Raw genomic sequence first — 26,259 nt, 5'->3', positions numbered from 1 at the left:
GAGGAAAAACAGAACTTGAATAAGCAGAAAATAAGATACAGTAAAGAGGAAAGACAGAAAAAAGCTTTTATGTCTTAAGAGAAGAGCAGGTCCAGGTCAGTTTTATTTTTTTCAGCTGTATCTACAATTTTTATGCATATAGCCAATTAAAATGAGTAAACAGAGGAGGCAGGAAGACAAAGAACAAATGAAAGCAGCTGAAATATTGTGACATTGTGATGAACTGTACAAATGTTTGTATGTATGAGTTTATGTCTCCTTATCGAAGCGATTGGTGACAGTAGTGTATGAAGTGTTCCTGAGAGGTTTAACTTTTAAAAATGATGTGGAGTTAAACATAGTTGCAAAAAATACAAACAAAACAAAATCTGGAATTTTAAACTTATACTACTTTCTGCACGATGCTTACGAGTCAGTTCTATTCTTATCTTCTTATTATATTGTTTATTTTTTACTTTTTATTATTGTTTATTGTAATTACTGTCCTTTGGCTGCTGTGACAAATAAAGGGATTCTGATCATTTTAGCCCCATAACACACTGAAGTTAGGAAGTCAGTGGTTTCTGTTGATCTTCAGGGTCATTATTTCCACAAACATGTGCTATTAATGTACAACACCTTGCAGCCACAGTTAACAGAACCTAACTTGTAATCACTGCTTTTATGAGGTGACGATACCAAATGAGTAGTCTTTGAAGAGGCTTATTAAAGTTTCAGCAATATTGAGCTGTCTGCCTTTGTTTGGATGTGTGTGCTTACTCCTGTAGATACTTTATTCTTTATTTTTTAAGTGGATCCACATTAGCTTCCACGAAGTGTTAGCTAGTCTTTCTGGGGGTCCAGGCAAAACGAGATCAATAAAAAGAAAACAGTGTTTCATGCTGTTAATGGTGGAGAGAAATACCAGCTGAATGTAAAAAAAAAAAAAAGAAGCAAATGAACCAACTTTACTGCAGACAGACAGAATGATCACACATTTTGTTTTGTTGTTTAATCAGGTGTGTGTGTGTGTGTTTGTTTGTAAGTGTGTTTGTGGCTGTCATTTTTCCCCACAACTCAGTAATTAATCATAATCAATTTACTTCTATTCCTGAACCTGTGAACCTTCGTACACTCCCATCTAACTATATGCAAGTCGATATACTATATGTAACATTAATAAATCACATATTATATATGAATATATTTACATACACGCCCGTATATGTATTTATACATATAATAAACAAACAAAGGTTCCAAAAGCTCCTTGTGATACCAGTAATCATTTGGAGACATTATGCTTCAATGCTCAACACCCTGAATACCCAGTTTGCTCTGATTGGTCAGCTCACACACGCCTGAAGAGAGCAGCTGCGCTAGATTATTTCCTACTTGTTAAACTAGCAATAGTCATAAATTATGCAAATGTTTGACATGGTGACATAGTGTGATGTCACAAAGTCACGGGATTAAAGGGGGGCTACTGACGAGGCGTTTCAGGAGCAATGTTTTCTGCGGGAGAGAGGAGCTTCTATTGGTGCAGACTTTGACCTTCTTTAACCTTCTGTTTCACTTGCACAAGAACCTAATATAACACACCGAAGGAAAGGAAAAAACAAAGTCCTGGGTCTCCTTTAAGCTTGTTTATGTTTGTCAGACCTGGGCAGAGTGGGGGCTGGATAATATCCCATCTAGCCTGGAGAGTGAAAGGTTTCTTGATCAGTCTTGCAGATTTTAAAAAAAGGAAATGAGACATCAATTTAGGCGTCACCACTAATAATAGTCTGTGTTTGTGTTTCTTTTGTGCAGCTGGCCAAAAAGATCCGTGAAAAGTTCAACCGCTACCTGGATGTGGTGAACAGGAACAAACAGGTGGTGGAGGCCTCGTACACCGCTCACCTCACCTCTCCACTCACTGCGATACAGGACTGCTGCTCCATACCTGCATCGATGATGGAGTGAGTACCTTTCTCTTTAACACACACACACACACACACACACACACACACACATACACACACACACGTCTCGTGCTTTGTCTCTCTCATAACACTCTCACAATCGTCTCAGCAGGAGGTTCACTCTCTCTAAGCCCACCCCCCACTGTTAGCACCTGCACCCAGCTCTCCATACATCGCTTTATGCTTCGACTGCACACACACAAATCCCCGTCTCTCCTTTGTTTCAACATGTTTTGATCACCATTGGATTACATCACGTAATTTACAGCCTTGAGCAGTACTGGCACGCTCTGATATTTGGCAGCTACCTTAATTTCAGAACCTATTCAAGCAGTCAGTAGTTGTGCCAGTTGTTGCTTTGCTGCAATGTACCTTGACATTAAAAAGTTTTATGGCACTTGGAGCCCAGGGAGGCAGGGAGATGTTGGGGCTTTGTGTTTAATGAGGTCTTTTGATGCCTGGAGGATTTGATGGCTGTGTCTGCATCCACTTGTATTCACTAGATTTTTGATTTCATCATGAAACTTGTCATTGTTGCTAATGACAATTTGAACAAAATTCAATTTCAGCGTATTATCCTCATTGTGTTTCTTCTTCTTCTTCTTCTTCTTCCATGGCGCTTTGTGGAAAGGGTGCCCGCATGCTTTAAGAGTTTAAAATTTCCCCGTCCCGTAGACCCAGCTTTTCAGCCAATCACCAACTCTAGCAGGCAAAAACACAGTTCAAAGCTGAGCTCGGAGAGAGAGAGAGCGCTGCTTTCAGTTCTAATCTACAGAGCCACAGCTGTCTCTACCCCTCATCCCCCCCACCTCTCCATTTCTGTCTATCCCCCTCCCCTTTATCAGCCGATGTAACCAGTTATTGCTCTCTGAAGTTTTCGCGCCGCAGACTTCACAGGCTGCAAGGTCACCTGCCCTTTCTCCAGTCATGCAGAGTGGAGGCCGCCTGGCTGGGGGCCATCGGCCACCTGTAGCCGAATCATGCACACGACATACCGTACATGCATTCAGCAATTGTTCACACGCAAACATGTTGTTTTAACAACCAGACATATGCAGTCTAAACCCTGGATTGACAGCTTTGAGAGACAGTTTATATAAGAGAAATATTATATAAGACAGTGGAAGGAAGGATGGAATGATGCAGGGGGAGTCGCATGGGTGGTGGTGGTGGTGGTGGGGAGATCATGGACATACCAAACTGAAGCTGAGTCTGACAGATCCCTGAACTTCAAAGGATCTTCCTCAGGGGAGGAAAAAGACACGGAGCTCTCTTGCTTTCATTTTTTGGGTTTATGTGGGGTAGTGAGATACTTTCAGGAGCAGCATGTAGAATATTTCAGCTCTCTCTTCCTGAGTACTGCACATCATGAAAGTTAGCTGAAGAAACAAGCACCCTTTAGGTTAGGGTTTGATATATTCCAACTGAATGTCTAAAACTGATAGGAAATGCTAACAAAATCGTTGTTGCTGATAAAATTATTAGTGGATCTGGACTAATTAATTACCAGCAGATTTTTTTTCGCGTTTTGCACATCCATCAGGATCTGTGAATATGCTGGCTAGTACGCAATAAGAACTTACAGCCTAGGAATGCCAAAGATGTGCTTAAAGTACATTTGAAAGAACTGACAGGTTTATCTTTCAGCTGATTTATATGTGCTGCCAGAAATCTTTAAGAAAAATCAGGAGATCCTTATCACAAATATTCTCTATTATGTGCTTTATGGGGAAAAAAGGCTGATGTATAACTTTATATTTTTTAAACTCTCAAATACAAGTATTGGTAATAGCCTCAAACATCCAGTATCAGTCGTACTATATATATTTAAACATTTTAGCAGTACAATCCAGCTGTGATCAACCACAGCGTAACTAGTTCATTTCCACCCAAGGAATTTTTTTTGAATACATCCCCAGTCTCGCTTACAAAGCAGTTAAAAAAACAGTTCACCCAAAAATAAAAATTCAGTCATTATCTACTCATCTACTCAGAGTGAAGTTTAGTGGTCATCAAAACATTTTATTTCTGGAGCTTTGCAGTAAAACAGCATTGCAGCATTCTCCTAAACAACCTTTGTGTGATCTGTTCCTTTAATAAAGGCATAATATGCAGAACAAAAAGGTTTAAATAGAAGACGAAGGAAAGTGGACATTAAAGGCCTCATGTTCCTGGCTGAGCAGGATCCATGCCTGAATCGGGACGGGATTTCCCTCCCTGTGGTCCTCTTCAGAGTGTCCTTCATTAGTCTCGGGCATCAGCTGCTTCTGGGGGTCTCAGTCAGGTCAGCCAGTTTAGAGGGGGATCAGGTGGTTCACAGGGTGTCTATGTCTGTTAGCCGTCAAGCTAGCAGGCTATCATTTCACAGGGAGGCCACAGAGGGCAGTGCTTAGTGCCCGGTGGTATGCTTTAATCACTGCTCGCTCTCAACGACGGGCTGTGCCTGAAAATAGCAAATGTATGTGACTGGAAGAGTTGGTGTCTATGCATGTGTGTTTGTGTGTTTATATTTTTAACATGCTCCAGGTGCTCATTTCAACAGTTCCACTGATATGCAGTTGTAAAAGTGAGAAGTGTGCTTGGGAGCAGCTCAGATGGCATTTAACAGTCTCATTTCAACAGTAGTTCAAGAGGAGATAAACTGTAAATGGACTGTGGATGGAAAATGCCATTCAAATGATCCTGAGTTCTTTGAAGAGGCAAACAAACAGCCATCTACCAAAATAGAAAAGGAGAAATGTGGAGGGAAACAAAACATGGCAAGGTGTCCCTGAAGATGACCGGGCCTGTCCAGCTGCCTGCGGCCATGCCCACATCACAGTGTTTGACCACAAGTTTGTTAAACCTCCGTGTTTTTCCCATGACTTACTCTCAAATAGCACCTGTATTCTCAAACAAATCCACAGTGCTGAAAGGTTTCAGGTCAAGATGAAAAGTGAAGCCACCAAAACAATTACTGATTATCCTGAAGGAAATATGAAGGTTTATTCTGGATGTCAGTGAAATCTCTCCAGTTATCAAGACATTTTACTCAAAACTAACTGCAGGGTGCTGCTTTACGTACAGTCGGTGCCATAACTACCTCGAGTACTGTGTCTAGAACAATTTCAAGAAATACTTTGCAACCATGCTGCTTTTTGTGGCAGATACTGATCTCTCTTCATGAATCAGGATTTGACTTTCCAATACCATAGACACCAGAAATGCAGATGAAACTACAGTTTACATATAATAAAATTTGAGAAAACTCCCTCAGACCTAAAAAGGGTCGAGGTATTAATTGCAGATTTTTTTCAAATAAAAGTATACAAATGTTCTTGCACACCTGCATTAGCTGTGTCCCAACACAGCAGCCACCAACATTTTTCAAGCGTCCGGGTTGCTAAACAGAGCACCAGATGCCTAACTACTCCAGTGCCCACAGGATTGCTCTGTAGTAATATCATATGAGGGATGATATTGCAGAATTTCCAGTACCTTCACTTGTAAATTAAACATAAAGATTAAAGACAACATAGTGCTAATACAGAGCTCCTGTTTCTGCAGAGGAATTCTCACCATCTGAGCTACTGGCAGATTTACTGTCCAGATCAAGAGTATATGTGGCACCAGTGAGCAGCTCCTCAGAGTTAAGAGCTTCAGATCAAGCTGATGTTCTGGTTGCTCATTCAGCACGAGGATGATACCGCTCTTTGCACATTAGAGATGGAGATGGCAGAATACCAGGCAGGTTGGAAGGGGAGGGGGGTTGTTTAAGTGACCTTAGCAGGTGTAAATGTCCTGCCACGATCAGACCTTCTTTTCTTTCCCCACATGCCTCTGTTAATGTCAACCTCTTCCTCTTACCTTGTTCACTCTTCTCTTTTTTGTTGCTCCGTCCATGCCTCTGTCAAACTTTTCCCTTTCTTCCATGCCTCCATTTCTTCAGTCCTTCTAGCTTTTTTTCTTATCGTCCAATATCTCAGCTGAATGCATGATCACCAATAGCCAGAGTATTTCTTTCTGACATATCCTAATGCAGCTGTGTTTAATAGTGTGTGAATTGGTGATCCACAGTGTAATCTTTTGGTCAAATAAAAGTCAGGGGATTTCCTCAATTTATGAGTTTCTTGGTTTACCTTGAAAATACATTTTGAATAGTTTCTCTAATATAATTGTCCCACAGCTCAGGTTGTATTAGCACCACATTAGCCACAGATGGTTAGCTTGGTTAGCAGTAAAATGAACACAGAAAGACAACGGCTGCATTCATAAATAGTTACTCCAAGTGCCAGAGGGCACCCTGGCACAAACTCCACTGTTCATCACTCTCTGCTACTTTAAACAGCCACTCTCTTATTTGGTGTCGAGCTATAGAATCTATCTACAGACAATGTTCCAACAATGGTATTTTGGCAGTAGATAAAATATGTCTTTCAATATTTGTTAAGCCACAAATCTGACAAAATGGTGGTCGTCAGTTTGACTGTTGGACCCTGTTAGTAGAGGTTGCTAATAGCAACAGAATGTTCAACTGAAATTAACTGCTGCTGACAGAATAATGAGGATTTTTGGAGGTTGATGCAACAAAAAGCCGTCATAATATTCCTTATTTCACATAATTTTGCAAAATCATTGTTTTAGATTGTATGAATTTGAAAGGTGTTGCTAATATTTAATCTGACTCCATTTACACACATAAGGGAGGCCAAAATATTAGAAACACTCCTCAGTTCAGTTCAGTTCAGTCCATCGGGATCATAATAAACCGGAGCTTTTTCTCCCGTTTCAATCCAAAATCCATTTCCACTTTGCATGTTGATATCACAATCAAATCTGTTTGGATAGCACTTTCTTTAAGCACTCTCCATTCTGCAGCTAGCATGCTGCCTGCACCGCTGTTATTCACCGAGGGACTGCAAACACATTTAGAAAGGGTATTACTCTTGACGTCGGAGCTCACACAACAGCAAGCCTCTTCAAGGTAATTGTGCACACTGGGCTTTTTGAATGGCGTATGATTGCCTCCTCGGTGGATATACATGGCTCCTGCTGCAGGTTACAGCTTACTATAATGGGTTTATATAAACAGGGGATGGCTAGTACTGCCGAACACAGCAGGTGTTGCCTTATTTAGAGGACTATAAGACACTCGCCATCATGTCTTTCCTCCTGTGTCTGACTGAAGATTTGTATTTCCAAAATTGTAAAAATTGTTGCAGGACCTCCTTCAGTTTCATATTGTGTTAAAAAGCAGAGAGACGATGTCAGGTTTCAGTCAGAACTCAAAGACCTCACAGACCTATTACTGATGCTGTCCAATTGTCTTCAGGATAATTTTATAATCACTGCATGGAGAAATATCCCTTTTGGGAGGTATGGTAATCAAGCAGTCATTCCTACAATGCATTATTAATATGCATGTTCATTGGAAGAATTATTTAACGCGGCAAGCCTTCCTGTTGGAACATTTATGGATAAGAGTTCAGATTGACACGATTATTTGTTTATATTCTGTAAATCAAATCAGGCTTGTGTCGTTGGTTTTTTGCATGTGTCTGTCCTTTTTGTTTTTCACCCTCATTAAGATGTCTGATCAGCTTCAGCCTCCTCCCTGCTCCCCCCCTCTCTCTCTCCCTCTGTCTCTCGCTCTCTCATATGTTTTTTTTGATGTGGAATTCAAAGCGGCTGCAAATGTATTTTTTATCTGGCACACATTTTGCTGAGCGTCCTGCCCAGCCCTTCTATGCAAAGTGGGTTGAAGGAGAATGGTAATGACTTTGGCCTTATGGGACTCGAAATGAGTGAAGTTCAAATGCAGCCTGTACATCAGAGCACCTGTCAATCAAACCGGCCCACTGCCAGGTCTGCAAGCGTAGGGAGCCAAAGAAGGTGTGTGTGTGTGTGTGTGTGTGTGTGTGTGTGTGTGTGTGTGTGTGTGTGTGTGTGTGTGTGTGTGTGTGTGTGTGTGTGTGTGTGTGTGTGTGTGTGTGTGTGTGTGTGTGTGTGTGTGTGTGTGTGTGTGTGTGTGTGTGTGTGTGTGTGTGCATTGTGTGTTTTCAAATGTGTACATGTGTGTCTGTTCTTTGCTTAGCCAGAGGAAGGGAGGGAGGGCGCTGTAGTTGGTGGGATGGAAGGATCAAAGCACCCAGGCTTGGTGCAGTGCAGAGCGGGCTGCTCCTCTGCATACCTCCCCTTTTGTCCGCTCTTAACTCCAGAGATATGTGCTCTCAGGAAACTGAGCTTTACCGTCAATACATGCACACACACGAGACATTTTAAAATAACTCAACACTAAAACAAATGACTGAAAGACGAGATGTGCGGAGATGTCATATATAAAATCCACGCGTTTAAGATGTGCTGATTGCAACACTCGTCTCATTCTTCTGACACCTCTTTAACACATTTGGGTGTGTGTGCTCAAGGACAACACTGCATTACTGCAAAATCTTTTACACCCCAGCAGAGCTCTTTAGAGGGGCCACTGAGAGTGCAAGCAAGCAACCCTGCTGCGAATTATGACTAACATGACACTTTTGAACAATTCATTTGTTGATGTTGAGCTCATTCAGATTGCAGATAAAGGGAATAATGCTGAGCCCCTTTCTGTCAAAGCTTTGCAAGTCATCAGAGACGTATCCTCAGTGCTAACAGTCACATTATTTAGTACATAAGAGGGAGAGTGTGCTAGAAAGTATTGCTGTTTAGTGCAAAATCAGATTAAGAATTATGATAATCACACCACAGAGACAGTCTGGTTGATGAAGATTTAAATTTCATGGCTCATTAATACTTCATAAATCACAATGCCACAAAGCTTGTGAGTCTTGAAGCGCAAGCAAACAATCTGACTCTGCATCAGCTCTGTTGTATCATTTTGAGGCTGATGTGACTGATACAAATGTCTCAAAACTCTTTTAGAATTTTCTCTGATCGTAGTCGCCAGGTCCCAATGTCATCCTCAAATGACACAACCCTGAATTGGACGATAGGTGTGCTTAGAGACTGATAGATTGAGCAGGCAGCCTTTCCTACAATCACATTCAGATGTATTCTGGGAACTGGGTATGATCTTCATTGGGAGAAAAACAGAATTCCAGCAGTTTTCTGTGGAAAATATTATTCATTTGCCATAACTTGGACTTTTATAGGAGGTCTGGGCAACAGATGATACAGCCACCATTACAATTCAGCTCAAATGAAACAAGCAGGGGCTATTAGTTTCAACAGATGTTTCACATAATTGGATTAACTTCATGGTTTCACATAGATTTATTCAAAGTTTGTGTAAATCATGTTCTCAGTCAAAAGCTGTCTTATTAAAACAATGACGTCAGAGGTATTTCAGTTTGGTTTTATTGGAAACAAAGCAGTGGAATAGTAAACCTGTTAGTGCTGAGAGAAAAGTCAGCGCCGCTCCACCAACAAATGAGCCGGACACGCTCTATAAATTTCTCAAATGTTGCCTGTTTGTGTGTGTGTGTGTGTGTGTGTGTAGATTTGATGGAAACTTCAATACCAACGTCTCCAAGACCATCTGCTGCGACAGACTTTCCCCCACCGTCAACAGCCGAGCTTTCAACCCTGGACGGGACCTCAACTCAGGTTTGTTAGGCACACACAAACACAAAACACACACAAAAACACCAGATGAAGCCTACAAACTGACCTGGTTTAACAAATGTAACATGGCTACACAAAGCTTAGACTATTTAAAGTTTGGAATCTGTGGACTGCATGCCAAATGCTGAATAATTTAACAGCGTTTGCCATGGAAACGGTTTTTAATTAAGAAGTTTTGTTATCTTTTCTATTCTTCGTCATCTGAAATATTAAAAGGAGGGGACACTGATCTGAGATAGAAATAATTAGCTGTGCATTTCTAAACGAGATGATTTTACAGTCTCTTCAGTGCTTCCTCACTTGCACTCTCTTCCCTCTCTTTCTGCCTCTCATCTGTTTTTTTCCCTCCCTTTGATTTCAAAATGATTTTTATAGCCTGAGATCAAATGCACCCGGTTGACTTTGAACTCTTTCTGCAATTGGCAGGATATGTTTTTATCATCTTGTTGTTAAGGGCTCTGTCAGTTCTGTCCTCACTTTACCTCAAATGGAAATCGCATCAGCCGTCACAAAAATCAGGCGTGTTGGTGTTGTTTAGATGGTCCATACATCCAACCTCAGCTTCAGAAGTCATACAAGAGAGAGCAGTGGAAAACAGTTTGATGGTGTTCTCACTGCTCCCTCAATACATTTATCCAGGCTCCAGATTGCGTCAGCACATTGCACAACATTACAATGTAAAACCCACATGTGCCTGCACCACATATGTCGGTCTGCATCTGATTACGAAGAAAATGGACCAAATTGCCCAACAACCGGGCAAAGGCCAACTTTCCCCTGCTGGTTTTTCTGTTCTGTTGCCATTGGTTGCTTCATGGTATGTTCCGTCTGCGTTTGTGATGCTTACAAGCTGAATTTCCCAGAATATTGAGAACACTTTCCCTGTGTCTTCTAACCCTCCAGTTTCAGTAACACGTTGTAAAACCACCAGTTTCTCAAGGAATTTGTGATTGTTTGGTTGTTGTTGTACTGTACTGTAGTTAGAAGGTTAGGTAAAGTATAAGATAACAATGTTAATTTTAGGTGATTATAAGCTAATGAAAACATAATTATGTATATTATATTCTTATATAAATATATATATATTTTTTTGCCCTTAAATCTTGCACACTCAACCTTTAGAGCAGTTGTACCAAACTGTGTAAGATTTGCAAGTAAGATTGTTGTAAGTAAGATGTTTCTACCAAATTGTTCAATTTAGAAGCCGAGCACTGCAGTTTTCTGCCCAAACGAAATCAATTTCATAACCACTTTTACCAGAGTCAAATAAAAATCCAGCTTCTTACATAGCGGGGGGGACGGTTTCCCAATAACTTGTCATGTCATGCAGTGCTTACCCACTTGCTAATCATTTCAAGAAACAAACTTCTCCCAGTACATAACTAATATAATACCCAAACCAAACCCAATTTGGTTTGCGGAGCTTGTTGACAATCCTGTATGGCATGGTACAAAGCACTGAGGTTGACTTATAGACTACAGAGAGAAATAAGTTACACCAGCATGCTCAATTATCTGAGTAGCTTACTTACCACAGTGTATTATAAAAATACAAAAGAATATTGCAAATTTAGCTCAGGGTTTAAAAAAATGCTGCAGATTAATTTATGTTGGAAACAATAGTCACAAAGGAACTTTGCAAAATCCTCGAGGGACTGCTTAAAGACCTCAGTATGCTCCAGTGAAGTTCTTGAAAGTCCTTGAGTCCTGAAACGTTATGCCCCTCTGCAGCGACTGTCCATGTGTTTGTCTGTGAGAAAGTAAGACAAAAAATGAAGTTCTCTATGACCACGACGGCCTTTTAGGAAATGCTAACTCAGAGTTTGTGCTGTAAGCCCCATTCGTAGGATTCTTTGCATCTTAGACTTCAACTTTTTCATCCTATTTTTTAAGTGTGGCCATTGGAAAATGGAGATAAGCACCTTTACTTGCGTTCAGAGGACACTTGATACGAACTAATTTATTTTGAGCGTACTGAACTCTTTACTCTTCCGTTGCACCCTGGATATTGCAATGGCCCCTCTTTTCCTTTTTTTTTTTTCCAGGAACGTCCAACATCATTTGTTCTTCTTCTGCCATCCCATTGCTGCTGCCCCCCAAACCTCTTCCCAGCCTGCTCCTCTCTCTGCAAACCATTCATAATGACTGCCATTCATAACACGTCACCATCGGCTGTGTTTTATTTTCCTTACAGGCCAGTCATGGCGAGTTCAAGTTACCCCACCGCCTCCCCTCGCCTCTCCCTGTCCCTCACACTCAGCCCTCCTTGACCCCTACGTTCCCAGCGTATTCATTCTCTCCCATTTGTCTCAGCCCAGTCTAAACAAGCAGCTACAGAGGGGAGGGAGAGCGGGTGAGAGAGGGAGGGATAATTGAGAGGGAGAGAATGATGAATGAAGAGGAAGAAAGGAGGGGTGAGAGCTGATTGAAATGGAGTAATTGTATCAAGACTATATTGTGCTCTCTCATCCTCCATTTTATTTATTTTTTTGGAGGATGGGGGTGAGAGAGAGATAGTGGATGTGGGAGGCTTCAATAGTGATACCAGCAGGTGGGAGTGAAAAGACAGATAGATGAGACGGGAGTTGGTTGGAGTGCTGTGTGATTGGAGGACTAGTTTGATCCATCCTCCTCCATTTTATTCTAGTTGCAGCCTTTTTTCCTGCAATTTCAACCATTTCTCTGACTTTCTGATGTTACATCTCCTCCAATTTGCTATCGTTCCTCCAATGCTCTCTCCCTCCTTGCCGTCTATAACCCTCACTTCTTGGATGGATGCAAAAAGGTGCATTTTTTCAGGAACTGAACCATATGTGCATTAGTTAATCTCCAATTCCAGGTTGGAACACGTTGGCACATTGACTCGTGTTCACCATGCCAAGTTGTTTGGTTATGTGTTTGATAAGCTTGGAGACAAAATTGAAATTGAATGGGTGGAAGAATAAACCAAATCTTTTTTTGTCCAGTCAGTTGATTTGTCACCACTACAAGACCTCTCCGTCATTTGCACGAAGCTAACAGAACTTGAAGTGAGAGTGAGACTGAACCCAAACGGATTAGAGTAGGTTGACTTGAGTAGGTTTACTTTAAAAACTGCGTGATTAGAAGTACAAATCAAGCACCAGACACAGAATGCAGATGATCATCATGATTTGCAGTCTACTTTTATCTCGGTTTCTTCTTTGTAAGCCGTGCTAGCACCGGGACTCTGTGGATGACGAGGTCGATTGGTCTGTCGCTCTGGCTTTTGGGCCACCACTGTCATCCCCACTAAAGTATTTCAACTACTATTTAATTGATTGCTGCTAAACATCAGCATGTAAACATTACCGTCGCTAACATGTTAGCATGCTGATGTTGGCCTTTGGTCAGAGCAATGGTGTGCAACATTTTAGGAGCTTGAAAAAGCCAACTTGGGTTCCAGAGTGTAATCTTTTGAATACACTACCCTTATCGTTGTCGTCTAAACTGGCAATATGCAGCTCCTGTGATGTGATGGCTCACCGCTCTGTGGAAGAACGCAGGTGTGTGCAGGTGCGTGGTGTTACTCCGTGGTGTTTAATTTCCAAGTTACACAGCCACCTACTGGCCTGGCATGCATACTACAGCGTTTTCAATTGATCGCAGATCTGTGATGATGGAAAATTTTTAAAAACTAAAAGGAAAAACCTTTCTGTTTTTAGAAAAGCTGCTGCCTCGTAAACAGGGCCTCATTCGTACAGAGAGAAAGCAGAATAAACAACAAAGAAAAATATGCTGTAATGTTACCAGATTTTAAAGTACAACTGGTTTATAACTCCCTATAAATGACAGTCTATTCTTACTGTCTAGCAATTCAGATTTCTTTGCATTATCTGTATCATTGTGTCTCAGTGTGTGATACTTCTAGCTTTACATATGGTTTGTTTATGTAAGGATGTAGATGCACATGTATCAAAGCAGGTCATTTACTAGTCCATAGCACGACAGCTGTAGGAAAAGGGTGTCATTTGGGTCCTATTTCTTGACTTGTCCATCTGTTTCTGGGGAGCTCTAAACATCAGTGGCAGAGTGGAGCACTGTAGCCTGACAGATGTATATAGAGCCCTTCTTCCACTGTCAACACAACTGAGTGTTTCCTGTTTATATGAGCATCAGGGATGGATAGAGTGACGGGTCAGGGATGATGGAAGGACCTGTCGTGTCTCAACAAGGTTCTTTGCAGGGTCAATGTAGACATTTGGTGCTGTTTGTAATGTTTGGCAGTTGGATGATTTTACAGTTCATTTAACTTGTTTTGGATTTGCGTCTCTTACGTATGATTTTTTTCACCCTTCTCATAGAAGAACTATGTCTGTGGCTCATAATATCGCTGGAGGGTTGGAAAAGCTCAAAGCAGGTTCTCTTTAGCAGACGATTAATTCAATGCGATCACAAGCCAAAAACCACATTTGAGGACTTTTTAGACCAAGCTGACATGCAAGAGGGCGGTTAGCATGTCTGGCAAAGACTGTAGACTTAATTAACAAGATATAAGTTGATGGGAACCTCCCTCTGAAGAATAACAAATAGTCAAAATAGTTGGTGAATATATAGAGCTGCTAATGACCTGTGGAAACCACAGTGAATATTTATTAACTGTAAGAAATTAAACATTGAAAAACCTGGTAAAAATCAAACCAAGCTTCCTCTGAGAAAATCTGATATTGGGCTGAATATTTTGATTCATTTCAAGCCAGACGAAAGCTGTGGTCCTGTGTGGTTATGTAGTTTGAGAGCCCTATAGCGTGAGCCCCTGAAAATCGATTTATTGCTTCATGGTGTTCTGATGAAGCCCGCTCTGAAGGCTACGCTCTGTTTCTTTCCTCTGTTTTCGCCTGGTAAAGGGCCCAAACTTTCTATTTGTGTCCCTCTCGCTCCGTCCTCCCTCCCCCCCCCCCACCTCTTTGTGAAAGGCCGTTTTGTGTTGCAGCGAGCGGAAGGGAAGTTGCCGGCTTTGTGATGGGATCTCTGTGAAGATACTGTTGACCCTTTAAAAGAAAAAAAAAATCTCTGCTAGTGTTGAGCAAATACTCAGTGTCTCTGCAGAGGCTGTAGTAAAGGCTGTTATTTCAGCTTGTCCTGCAGTCACAGTTGTGACACACCGATCTGCATCCGGTATCCACATGAAAGAAGTGTACTGTACTCTGCAGTCATCCAACAGCTCAACCTTCTTCTTCTTCACTGAGTTCATTTAATCCACCAGAGGTGTGAATGGGTAAAGAACTTACATGTGTATGTAAACGTCCACTCAGAATGTAATTGTCATGCCTAAGTTGGCAGCTTAGCAGAAACTGAAGTGCGTGTTAACAGGCCAATAACAGAAAACAATGCACTAATGTTCAGCAGAGGAAAGTTACTAACAGTTTGTGTGCAGCCGCTCTCAAACATGATTGATTGTGATTACCCAAAGTAAGTAGTAGTCATTCTTTTCAAAGAAACATGTTTTCGATTGGCTGAAATTCGAGACGGGAGTCGGGGGTGGGCGTGCTCACGACGAAATGCCAAATTCTTTCCTGCAGACTTTGCAAAACGATTTGTTTGCAATGCGTGAGGTATCAGTAATCCACTGGTGTTTCCCTCCCCACTCCTGCCGATACTCGTACTGTATCGGCAGTACTACACTGGTACTGCTATGTACTAGTGTAGCCAGTGCAAACATTCGCAATGATCAGTGTTTAATGTTTTATTAGGCTGTAACTAATCAGAAGTCTGTTTTAGTCTAATTTTCGGGATATTTAGCACAGGGTTTAGGATTTGCGACAACTGCTTGTAATTCAGGACTGTCCTAAATCAACAAATTTAAACTTGTTATCTTAATTTCCAATCAGGCACAAAACTGAAAACAGGGTTCATAAAAAGTCTTGAAAGTTTAGAAAATGCTGAGTTTTAACCCTTATGTCTTCGAGGTTAGGATTATTCTTGCAAAATGCTTGAACATAATCTGCTGTTTCATCTACACTATCACTCATGTGCAATAAACAAAATGAGAATATACGATATTATTGCAATATATTGATTGCTGTAGGTATTAAGGAAACCTTTTAGGGTTATATTTTTTCAATTGCATCTATAGAAGCAATTTGGATTTTATGATAAAGCCAAAACGATAGATACCTTGAAAGTACATGATAAGAGCTTGAATGTTACTGTAAAATGCCAGTGTGTCAGGTAAAAGCTATAATGATAATAATAATAATAATAATACATTTATTTATGTAGCCCTTTTCAAAAACAGAGTTACAAAGTGCTGTACACGAATACAACATGGCAAACAAGGAAAATGTCAAATAAAAGTCTGACTTCTTCTGCATGATCCATGAACTTCTGTTTTTTGGACTGATCTTGTCATGCAAGGGGTTTTTCTCACCACTTCTGATTCACACTTGAATCACAGTTAACTCCTGAACTTGAAAGGTCTCCCTCCTGGAAGAAGTTGTGGTGCTCAGTAACATTAAAGTTTGATCTAAACAAAGAGAAACTCTCAAAAGTGCTGAACTCTTTATGTACTCGTGCATTTTACCTCCTTTCTTTCCCTCCTGCCTTTCCCAATTTGTTTTTGCCTCCCTTGATCTCCCCCCTCCCTGTTTCCCTCTGTCTCTTTATCCTCCCCTCATTTTTAACATATTTGCTGTTCCCTCTCTGTCTCTTCCCTCTGCAGTGTTGGCAGACAACCTGAAGTCCAACCCGGGGATAAAGTGGCAGTACTTCAGCTCAGAGGAGGGCATCTTCACAGTCTTCCCTGCCCACAAGTTCCAGTGCAAGGGCAGTTACGAGCACCGCAGCAGGTATAGACCAACTTTTGCTTTTCTTTTATCATCAAGCTCAAAAACACAGTTTCTCAGCAGATAGGACTCACTTTGTCCTCACACTCTTCCACCCTCTGCCCTCGTCCTCTTCGTCACCCCTCCTCTCTGTCAGTTGCTGTGGGGTGGCTCAGAGGGCGAGCTGATGGCATGCCGCCCTCGCACACCCTGACCACACATGCCCGTGGCAGGAATGTGGCTCTGTACCGCTAAAGCCTGTTGGAATTTCACACCTTCAGTGTTGTGGGTTTTTTTGCGGCCACGACTGAAAGACATCTTTCTCTCTCGTCTTCTCTTTCTATATTCCTTTGTCTTCCTGGTGCTTTTTTTTGCTGTATTTTGGATTTTTTTCCCTCCTTGCCGTTCAAGTCAGTGAGCGAGCGTACAGCCATGAGAGAAATGACGTTTCTTGGCTCGCTTCGAGTGTGAGTGAGGCTTTGTGAGTACATCACTCCCCTTCTCCGCCTTGTGTTAGTGTCTCCTTGTCCAGCAGACCACACACAGACTGGCACTGACCGGCCCACCCTCTGCACCCCTTAGTGCCCCATTAAGCTGATAATATACATACATTAACACTAGAGCTGCATTGATAGGTCGATTTAATTGATTAGTCGATCAAATTAAAATTAATCACCAATTTTTTTGATAACCGATTAATTGTTTCAGTCATTTTTTAAGCAAAAATATCAAACATCTGCTGGTTCCGACCTCTGAACTGTGAGGATTTTCATTCATCATTTATGAAAAAAATCTCTTTGGGTTTTAGAAATGAAGTCCAGGTTTAGATTTGGTTTGGTGACATCAATTGACACGTTGCTTTTTAGTTCCTCTAGTGAAAATACAGTGCAAAAATAGGCAAAAATTGATGTGCGTAACCATCGATATATTTTTAATTTTCTATCTATATGCATACAACATAGCCTTATCATGGTCATCTACACTGTACTCGTCTGTAGTCAGGACAAACAGGCAAACTTAAAGGTTTCCAGTATAGCTGTAGGAAGCCGTGCACACATGGTTTTCCCTATATTACTCAGCAGTGACGGCGTGAGGAGCAGAAAATGTTGAACACCCACCAAAAATAACAGTAAGGGTGGAGATCTCTTATGAAAACTGTAGCTGAGTGCAAACTGGACAAAAAAAGAAACTATGACAAAAGAAAGAGGAAGAAAAAAGAAAGACGTGGCTTTTGTTAAGCATTTTCTCTTGCTCAAAGGAATCTACATCATGCGTTTCCACAGTTGATGCACCTTTATCTGTTGTTAACCAGTTAATTTTTGCCTGTATTATATTCATTATCAGTGTACAAAGGCTCTCACAGTATGTGTTTATAGTGGGTTGAGGATGTATGTATTTCACTGAGTCGTCAAGTGTCTGATCTCGACATGCATGTTTGTGTTGCTGCAGGCCTGTGTATGTGTCTGCGGTGCGTCCTCAGTCTAAACACATCGTGGTGATGGTCGACCACGGAGCGTCTGTCACCGACACCCAGCTTCAGATCGCCAGGGACTCTGCACTGGTCATCCTCAACGCCGTAGATGAACATGACAAGGTTAGTGAAAGGGATTATTCCTCTCACTTTGCTTTATTTAGAAGAATGCACTTTCAATCTGCACGTGTTTTCTCATTTAATGTCATTGTCACTCCTCCAGATCTCCATCCTGTCAGTGGCAGAGACGGTTCGCTCCTGTTCTCTGGACCAGTGCTATAAGAGTCTGCTCTCTCCAGCCACCAGTGAGACCAAGAGGAAGATGAGCACCTTCATCTCCAACATCAAGGCGTCTGATGGAGCCACACAGCACGCAGCGGGCTTCCAGAAGGCCTTCCAGCTGCTCCGAAACACCAGCAGTCTCTGCAAACAGAGCACCAGTAAGAGAACGCTGCAGATTAGGAATGTGTCCTGCCTCAGGGATCAAATCCAGCTCTTGTGGAAAGGTTTTATGGGGATATTTTGTTTTATATCAGTTGATATAAATGTTGTGTTTGTTTCTGTCTTCTTACAGCCACAGACATGGTGATCATCTACCTGTCCTCTGGTATCACGACTCGAGAGTCGTCCGAGCAGGAGAAGAGAGCGACGCTCAGTGTGGTCAGAGAGGAGAACCGACACCTCAACAACTCGGTCATGATCCTCACCTACGCTCTCATGAATGGTAGGTCACTCGTATTTAAGACTAAACCTTGATTTTTTTATTTTTTTTATTTTTACTGAGTGGCTTTGATTGATTTTCACCTGGAGTTTGTTTCCACAAAAAAAATTAAGTTTTTTTTCTGCTGTAAGACACTATTGCAGCAAGTGAACTGAAAGTAAATGTCAAAATGATTCAAAGTTAGTGTTATCCCGCCATTACCACCAAGATTTCGCTGCCTGCAATCTGACAAATTGCCTCCAGTAATGCCACTCAGTGGCTAAGTTGCATTGTGGGTAATGTAGGCACTAGGTTTTGAAAAGGAAGAAGAATACGTAGAATAAAAACTGTGATATCTCTGGTCCTGCTGTATCCATTTTGACTATTTGTTTTTAAACTGTCCATAATGTGTCCAACTGTGTTACAGTGTTCAATGGTAGACCAGTGGACTGCTTTTCAAAACCTGATGCCCACATTACCCACAATGCAACTTAGCCATTGAGGGACATCACTGGAGGCAATTTATCAGATGCAGCTTCTTCTGGAGCCACAAAAGGCTTTATATTACTTTTTCAGATATGCAGTAGAAAACCCCAAGACCTCTCAATACACTTAAATGTGTAAAATTGGTGGAGTTACCCTTTAAATAAACTGAATAAAGAGCTATAGACTTCCAGGTTAGTTCATGTATTACAACACTTAGCTGGAATATGTGATTGTTTTACTTCACTTGGGTATTTTGAACAGAATCTCAGCTGAAAAATCAGATCTTTTAGAAATTGAGTACAAAACCATTGAACATGGACCATTCTGGCCTTTTATGAGTCACGTGTTCTCCGTATTAATGTTGATTATTAATGTTGTCATTAGTTTCGCACACATGTAGAGCTTCTCTTTTTTTGCTCTGCTGGGAGCTGTTTCCGTGTTTTTGATATATCGCCTCTATGTTCTTGGGCACAATGTGCTCAGGAGAAGACTGAAGGTTGAGAGGTGCTCAGAAACCTCAAAGGCTTTTTTTCCTGTATGTGTGTGTTGTTGTGGTGTGTATGCTTCCTTTTCTTCTTTCATTGTCCTTGTCCATCCATCTGCCCCATCTAATTCCCACCTCCCTCCGCAACACACACATACACTCACGCCTGCTGTGCATGCATTAGTCCACCATTATTACAAATCATTTTTGCATCTGAGAATGGAAATGAGGTACATCTAAGAGAGGGCAGAGTGAGACTTCAAAGGCTGCCCTGCTCACTCTGTGTGTGACTGACAGAGGACCTTGGCTGTTTATTATTAAAGAGCTCCATGATGAAAAGGATGCAGAAATCTATCGTCCTCTGAGTTGTATTAGCATTGCATATCCAAAAAGACATTTGTTTTGTTGCGGATGCTGGTGCACGCAGCTGAAAGGCCCACTGATGGTGTGTGTGTCTTATTCCCTGCATCCCCTGCCAAATGTGAAGTGCTGATTGTTGGAGGAGATCAGCAGTCCCTTGGCACTATGATGCGTGGCTGAAACAAAACGTGGGCTCTAGGTATAGGTGATATGACTTAACATTTATATCACAATATTTTGTTTGTTTTTACGGTGATGGTATAGAATCGCAGTATTAGAAAATTAAGGGATACTCTGCTCAAACATGATTCTGCCTCTATATCTAGATAAAGAAAAAAAACACAGGTATTTATGGCTTCAAATAGCAAAAAAGATGAGGTACAGGCATGTATAGACATGTTCTGGGAGGATAACCCTGCCTGATCATGTAGGATAGTTTATAAATGTAATGTCATTTATTCTCAGAGTTAGACAAAGGGCAGGACCGGGCACCTCGACAGCATTTACTTGGCAGAAAAAGCGAGGTATATTTATGTGAGTAAGTACAATAGTCAGTGAAGTGCAGTCTGTCAATCAAGTACATTTATATATGTCACCAACAGACACACATACTGGGCGAGGATCACAGAGCAGAAGGACCTTAAACAACAGAGCCGGCTGAGCTTGAGTTTCAGTATTAAGTTCCACAAAGAGCGATCTGAAAAAACACACGTGTAACCTGCTACTTTGGTTTTTTAATTGGCTGTCCATCTAAAATAAAGCGAATCCACTGGGTCTTCACTTCCTCAGATGGTGTTTTTATCAGATAGATAAAGACATTTGTGTGAGTCTTGCAGACGACAACTGCCAAATTGGGGTCCTCTGTTTATCTTCCACATGTTTGTGTTACTGAAGACGGCAATAGCGAACTAGTTCAGTGAGTGCATGTGTAACCCTCTAACTGCATGTTATCACAGCCTCAAAACATTTATCATGGTAATGACGGTATAGAAAAATGAATGTCCTAGCAGAGCGTGACACCAGTAATGGTGATGAAACTGTATACGGCCCACCACTGTTAGGCTCTATCTAGAACGTTTAGATATTATCATGCATATTAAGTCTTTTATCTCCTCTGATGTAACTTTTTTTATTCATCTGAGCAAGGTAGTTGCACACACTCACAAAGATTGAGTAAGTGGGTGATGATGGACTGATGACTTGCTGTTGTAAGGAGTGATGAGGAAAGATTGATGACAGACGAGCTGTGAAAGGTTCAGCATAATTACCACAAAATAGCCGACAGTATAATACATACACAACATTTTAGTGAGAAACACTAACTGTGTGTCTTTTGAGAGTTAGATTTTCCTAATTGACACTCCCTCCTAAATTAAAGCGCACAGAAACCCGTTCCGTCAGCAACATTTCTCCTTTGTGCTCGTTTGACATTGCCACCCATGACGACTCTGCCTCCCGTCAGTCGCCCAGCGTGCTGATCAGCAGAGTGAGGCCTTGGCATTAAAACGGGATTCTGCTGTAATCCAGTCAATGAGTGGATACTGGCAGACATTCTGTGCTCTATCCTCCCCAATAGGTCGCTGGATGCCAAATGTTCCAGGTGACAGCTGCAGAGCCGTGGTTATCCATTCTCCTCTAAATGACCTTACGAGGCCTGGAAAGATAGAGTCTGAGCTGTGCATTAATGTCTCAGCTGCATATTTTCTTTAAAGTAATGAAGGATTTATTTGTGTTGTGATCTCTGAGCTTCACAGATGACAATTGGGTTTAGCAGATGCATGGGATTGTATGAATAAAGCTCGTAGAGATCATGGCGCAGGATCCCAAGTCGGGACCTGCATGTGTGAAATATCTCTGCTGATGATGCCAATAAAGATTGAGTAATCCATGTGGCAATGTATAGAATATACTGTGATTAATGATCCCCTCTAATGCAGTCCTCTTAGTGCTTTACTGTGTGAGCTGCAGGAGGTTAGACGCATTTCTCATTTCAAAGAATCTTGATGAACTCAGCCTGTTTGGTGGCAGATTTATTTTTTTTCCTTTTCTTGAAGGAATTGTTTTTGTTTTTATTACAGCTAGAGGGGAAAGAGAGCAGTTGGTTCCCTTTTATAATATGAATTTGAGTCATGTGCTCTTTGCTGAAGATCTGTTTACTCTTTGTACCTCCTTTCAGCCACTCCCTCCTCTTTCCAGTTGCACAATTACCCTGTTCAATAGGCCCTTAAGCCAGGCCGTCAGTCATGGATTTGTTCCTAATATCCCTGCTTGATTAAATCAAACATATTCCGTCATGTCCTAAACTCACTCTCTATCCCTTCCCCTCCTTCCTCAGAGGGAGTGACAGGCCTGAAGGAGCTGGCCTTCTTGAGGGATCTTGCCGAGCAGAATTCGGTGAAGTACGGCGTCGACCGAATGTCCGACCGAGACCGCTCCTTTTTGGCGGCATCGTCTGGATCAGCAGGAGCTTCCATGATGCCGGTGGTGAAGGGAAGCATGATGGTACTGAACCAGCTGAGCAACCTGGAGACAACAGTGGGCCGCTTCTACATCAACCTGCCCAACCGCATGATCGACCTGGCCCGCTTCAGCCTGCCCTACTCTGACCCCATGGGAGATGGTGGGTGGTTTGGTTGTAACTGAGTCTGGACGGATATTAAAATAAATTTCCGTTTTTGGCCTGAACAACGAAGGAGCTCAACCAGAGCAAGTTTCAGCTGAATGAATTACTCTACGTAATCCAATGTAGATCAAATGTGTCAGGTGCTGTTGGCAGACAAGGGAAAAATATTACTTTAAAACAAGAAGGCAATCCATGCACGATAGCTTTTTAAAAATAGATTTAGCCATTTTATTGAAGGCTTTTTAATATTTCCTTCCTTGTTTGTTATGGCCAGAAGCATTATGTTTTTGGGTTGTCTGTCTGTCCCGTTCTTGTGAACACGATATCTCAGAAGCATCTTGAGTCAAATTTGGCCCAAATGACCTTTGAACAGAGTCAGGCAACCTGTTTCCCTTTGATTCGAGTCTTTTAGGCACATACGACATGAGAGTTGTAATGATCTTCTCATTCAACTCTCTGCAAGGAAGTGAATCAGTGCATCTCCAAATCTTCCCCAACAACTCCTTCTAAGCTCATCAGAACTAAACTGCAATCACACATCGAGCTCAGAAAGATGAGAGAGATGTTGCATGAACTTAATTTAGATTTTTTGTCCCTGTCTCCAGGCTTTATTATGACCGTGAGCCGGCCGTGTTACTTCGGTAACCTGCTCCTGGGCGTGGTCGGGGTGGACGTGAACCTGGCCTACATCTTGGAGGATGTCACCTACTACCAAGACTCACTGGCTTCATACACATTCCTCATTGACAACAAAGGTCAGTAACATAGAGACAGGCGAGGTGTTCAGATGTTTTCTGTTGGGCTCCTGACTTTCCCACAAGTTCATCACGTAAGAATTAGCAGGACTAGCTACCGCAGTGCAGGATGTGATGCCTTTTCCAACTTGTGGTCAGCCGCATGAGCAGTGTTTGCAGGTTTACAACCAAACAAGGCTTAAAAACCGTGACAGCCTGTTCTCCAAATAAAGTTTCCTCCATGTTCTGTAATAACAGGTCTACAGGGTAAGACAACAAATACAGCAGAACAAATCAGTCGCCCATTGCCTGTTGCTTAAATTTCCAAGCCAGAAACAAAACAAGCAACAATCAGGAATCGAAATTATGCCGCAGGTCAAACAGACTCCAGTGGTCTACGAAACATTCCTCTGCACATTCAGGGTATCAATCTCTATTAGTCACAGCCTCGGAGCAACCCTCCAAACAGTTGCACGGAAGAGTATTTTGCTGTTCTTGTTTCACATACAAGTGGAGCTCCACTTTATTTTGTCTGTCTCAACTTCCTCCACAGCCATTATCCCATATTAGACTCAATTGACATCTTCTTGGTAACACTGGCACTTCTTTGGCATTTCATCCTCTGTTGAGCCATGCCTCAGTGCATGCCACAGTGCAGGGCGGTAGTGCTCACGTCCGGTCTCGGTTTGTTTTGGCCTCAGCTGAGGGGGTCTTGACTCAAACCACTGGTGCTGTAGAGCAGGTAAGTTGAGCTCTGTAGGCCCGAAGAGCAGCGACTTTAATGGAATGAAAACTTTAACATGGCATTTGTCAGTACTTGAGATGAAAACTACATCAGAGCTGCAACGCGAGTTGTCAACTATTAAATTAAGCGCAGACTGTATTGATCAATTATCGGTTTGAGTAGTTTTTTCATGAAAATAAGTCAAAATTCTCTGATTCCTGCCTCTTAAATGTGAATATTTACTGGTTTCTTTGCTCTTCTATGACAGTAAACTGAGTATCGTTCAACATTTTACTGCCCAAACAACTAATCGATTAATCAAGATACTAATCAACAGATTAGCTGACAATGAAAATAATGGTTAGTTGCAGCCTAAACCAGATGTTAAAAATTAAAATTGGTGGAAATTGAGATTTTATTATTGTGTTTACAGCTAAAACATTGGTGGTTACATTTACATTTGCAGGTGGATGAGTATGGCAATATGATGACATGCCCCCTGTTCAGATTTCTCCTGAAAGCTCACTGCATCCATCACTTCTAAGCCCCGACATAGAAGAGAACAGCATTAACTACAGCCTAACCCGTATATCAGTCAGCTGCTACTGGCGTGTCATGGATATATCAGTATCAGCGTATATGTTGCCCGATATGCGCCAATATGAAAACCTGTAGAAATTATAATGCAGATAGATGCTTGGGGTAATTTATGACTATTAAAATCCTGCTTCATTTTAGATGATAAATTGTATTGTTAAATTTTAAAATATCCTACATGTGTTCCATATCTTTGTAACAAGTCTTTGATTACCACATTTGAAGGATCATTGCAAAAAAGCAAACCAAAAAAAACACGGTAATACACAAAATGTTGAGTCTAATCTAAAAAGTTAAGTCTATTCTAAAAAAGAGTCTTAAGGCAGGGAGGACAGGTATGTCCAACTTGACTGCTAACAAACAACACAATAACCAGACTGGGTTTGTGTGTGATTGGGGGGCTGGGAGGCAGTGCCATGCTGACATGAGGCAAGAAGAAGGCATAATTAAAACAAGTTGGAACAAGACAAAAAATGAAATGAAAGCTCGCGTGATGTCTGGAGGAGAGGGGAAATATTTAGGGACGTAGGTGAGAGGTGAGGCGAAGCGTCGTGGAGCAAAACCGAGAACAGAGACAGATATTCAGTTAGATAAGTGTTCAGCATCAGAATTTTCACTATTAAACTTAATTATTCCAGGTGAATTTTTGCAGCTGTGTGAGTTCTGCTCCGCTGCGCCGCCACTCAATGAGTCTCTTTTTCTTACCTCCGAAATGTTTGTTATTGTAATAAATATGCCATCAAATTACAGCTTATTACTGCAGCGTGCTTATTAGTGCTGCGACTTGGCCAACATTGACAAATGAGTCCAATTAAGGTTATTAGCTGGCATTTAAATCGTCTGCTGCCAATTAGAGCGTAGGTAAATATGATTAGGTGAGTACACCGATGACAAGAGGCTTCCGGACCTGCAACTAAAAATAGCAGATGAGTAAAGTGAAAATATGTGGGGCATTTATCTTGTGACTTTTTAAATGTATGTGTATGTTGAAAAGAAGTAAGCACCCAAACTGATTTATGTATAGATGTATGTATAATCTATCTGAATGCTGTGGTCCTCTCCATGTGCCCTTTATGAGGACAGAGATGCCTTGTGTAATACGGCAGATGGATTCTTAATAAAGAGTGTGAGCCGCCCCACCTGCTGCTTCTCCGACACAGCAACACACACACTCTTTGAGGTTTAGAACCATGTAAAAATAAAAAACACATGATTTCTTTTTTTTTAAAACAGATGGGCTTTCAGTCCCGATCCTGCATCCCCAGGGCTTTTAGTGTCTCCCCAGAATGATTACTGCTGCTGTTAGAAGCTGTGTTTATCACAGCACCACACTCCTTAGCACCACCAGATACTGTTTGATACCGAGCCTCTGCCGATGCAGTCGTCTTTCTCAGCGGAATTTTAAGATTTTGGATAGTGAGCAGCATCTGCCACCCTCAGCTGTTTTTGGAAACGCTACAAGCATAAAACTCCAAATGTTTTAAGTTTGACAAACAGCCGAAAAATGTGTAATTCTACGCTGCAGAACAGCACACAGGCAGGAGGTGTTTTCCTAACTTTAAATCTGTTTATCTTTCCTTCATGCTTTCACGAAAAGGGTTTGATAAGGAGGCGGCTGTATCTTGGCTAGACTTTCTGTTGGACTAACTTCAGAGCAGTTACTGCACAAGTTGCCTGAATAGGTGAATGAGATATGAAGTGGCATTTAGACTCAGCCATATTCAGGAACAATAATTAACTTATTGGGAGC

General features: G+C 41.6%; 1 protein-coding gene across 1 annotated transcript in view; it reads left to right on the top strand.

Annotated features, from left to right (window-relative positions):
- The window catches only part of cachd1 (cache domain containing 1), a 92,766-nt gene that overhangs the window by 41,012 nt on the left and 25,495 nt on the right, over positions 1–26,259 (top strand). Inside the window, exons 3-10 of the mRNA XM_084354265.1 lie at positions 1,792–1,940; positions 9,424–9,530; positions 16,228–16,354; positions 17,780–17,924; positions 18,025–18,241; positions 18,376–18,525; positions 22,167–22,451; positions 23,060–23,209. Coding sequence (XP_084210391.1) covers positions 1,792–1,940; positions 9,424–9,530; positions 16,228–16,354; positions 17,780–17,924; positions 18,025–18,241; positions 18,376–18,525; positions 22,167–22,451; positions 23,060–23,209 — 1,330 coding nt within the window. The remainder of the gene's footprint in view (positions 1–1,791; positions 1,941–9,423; positions 9,531–16,227; positions 16,355–17,779; positions 17,925–18,024; positions 18,242–18,375; positions 18,526–22,166; positions 22,452–23,059; positions 23,210–26,259) is intronic.

The sequence above is a fragment of the Pagrus pagrus genome (assembly GCF_965226575.1).
Source record: "Pagrus pagrus genome assembly, chromosome: 6".
NCBI classification, from domain to species: Eukaryota; Metazoa; Chordata; class Actinopteri; order Spariformes; family Sparidae; genus Pagrus; species Pagrus pagrus.
This window is presented reverse-complemented; position numbering and strand designations above follow the sequence as displayed.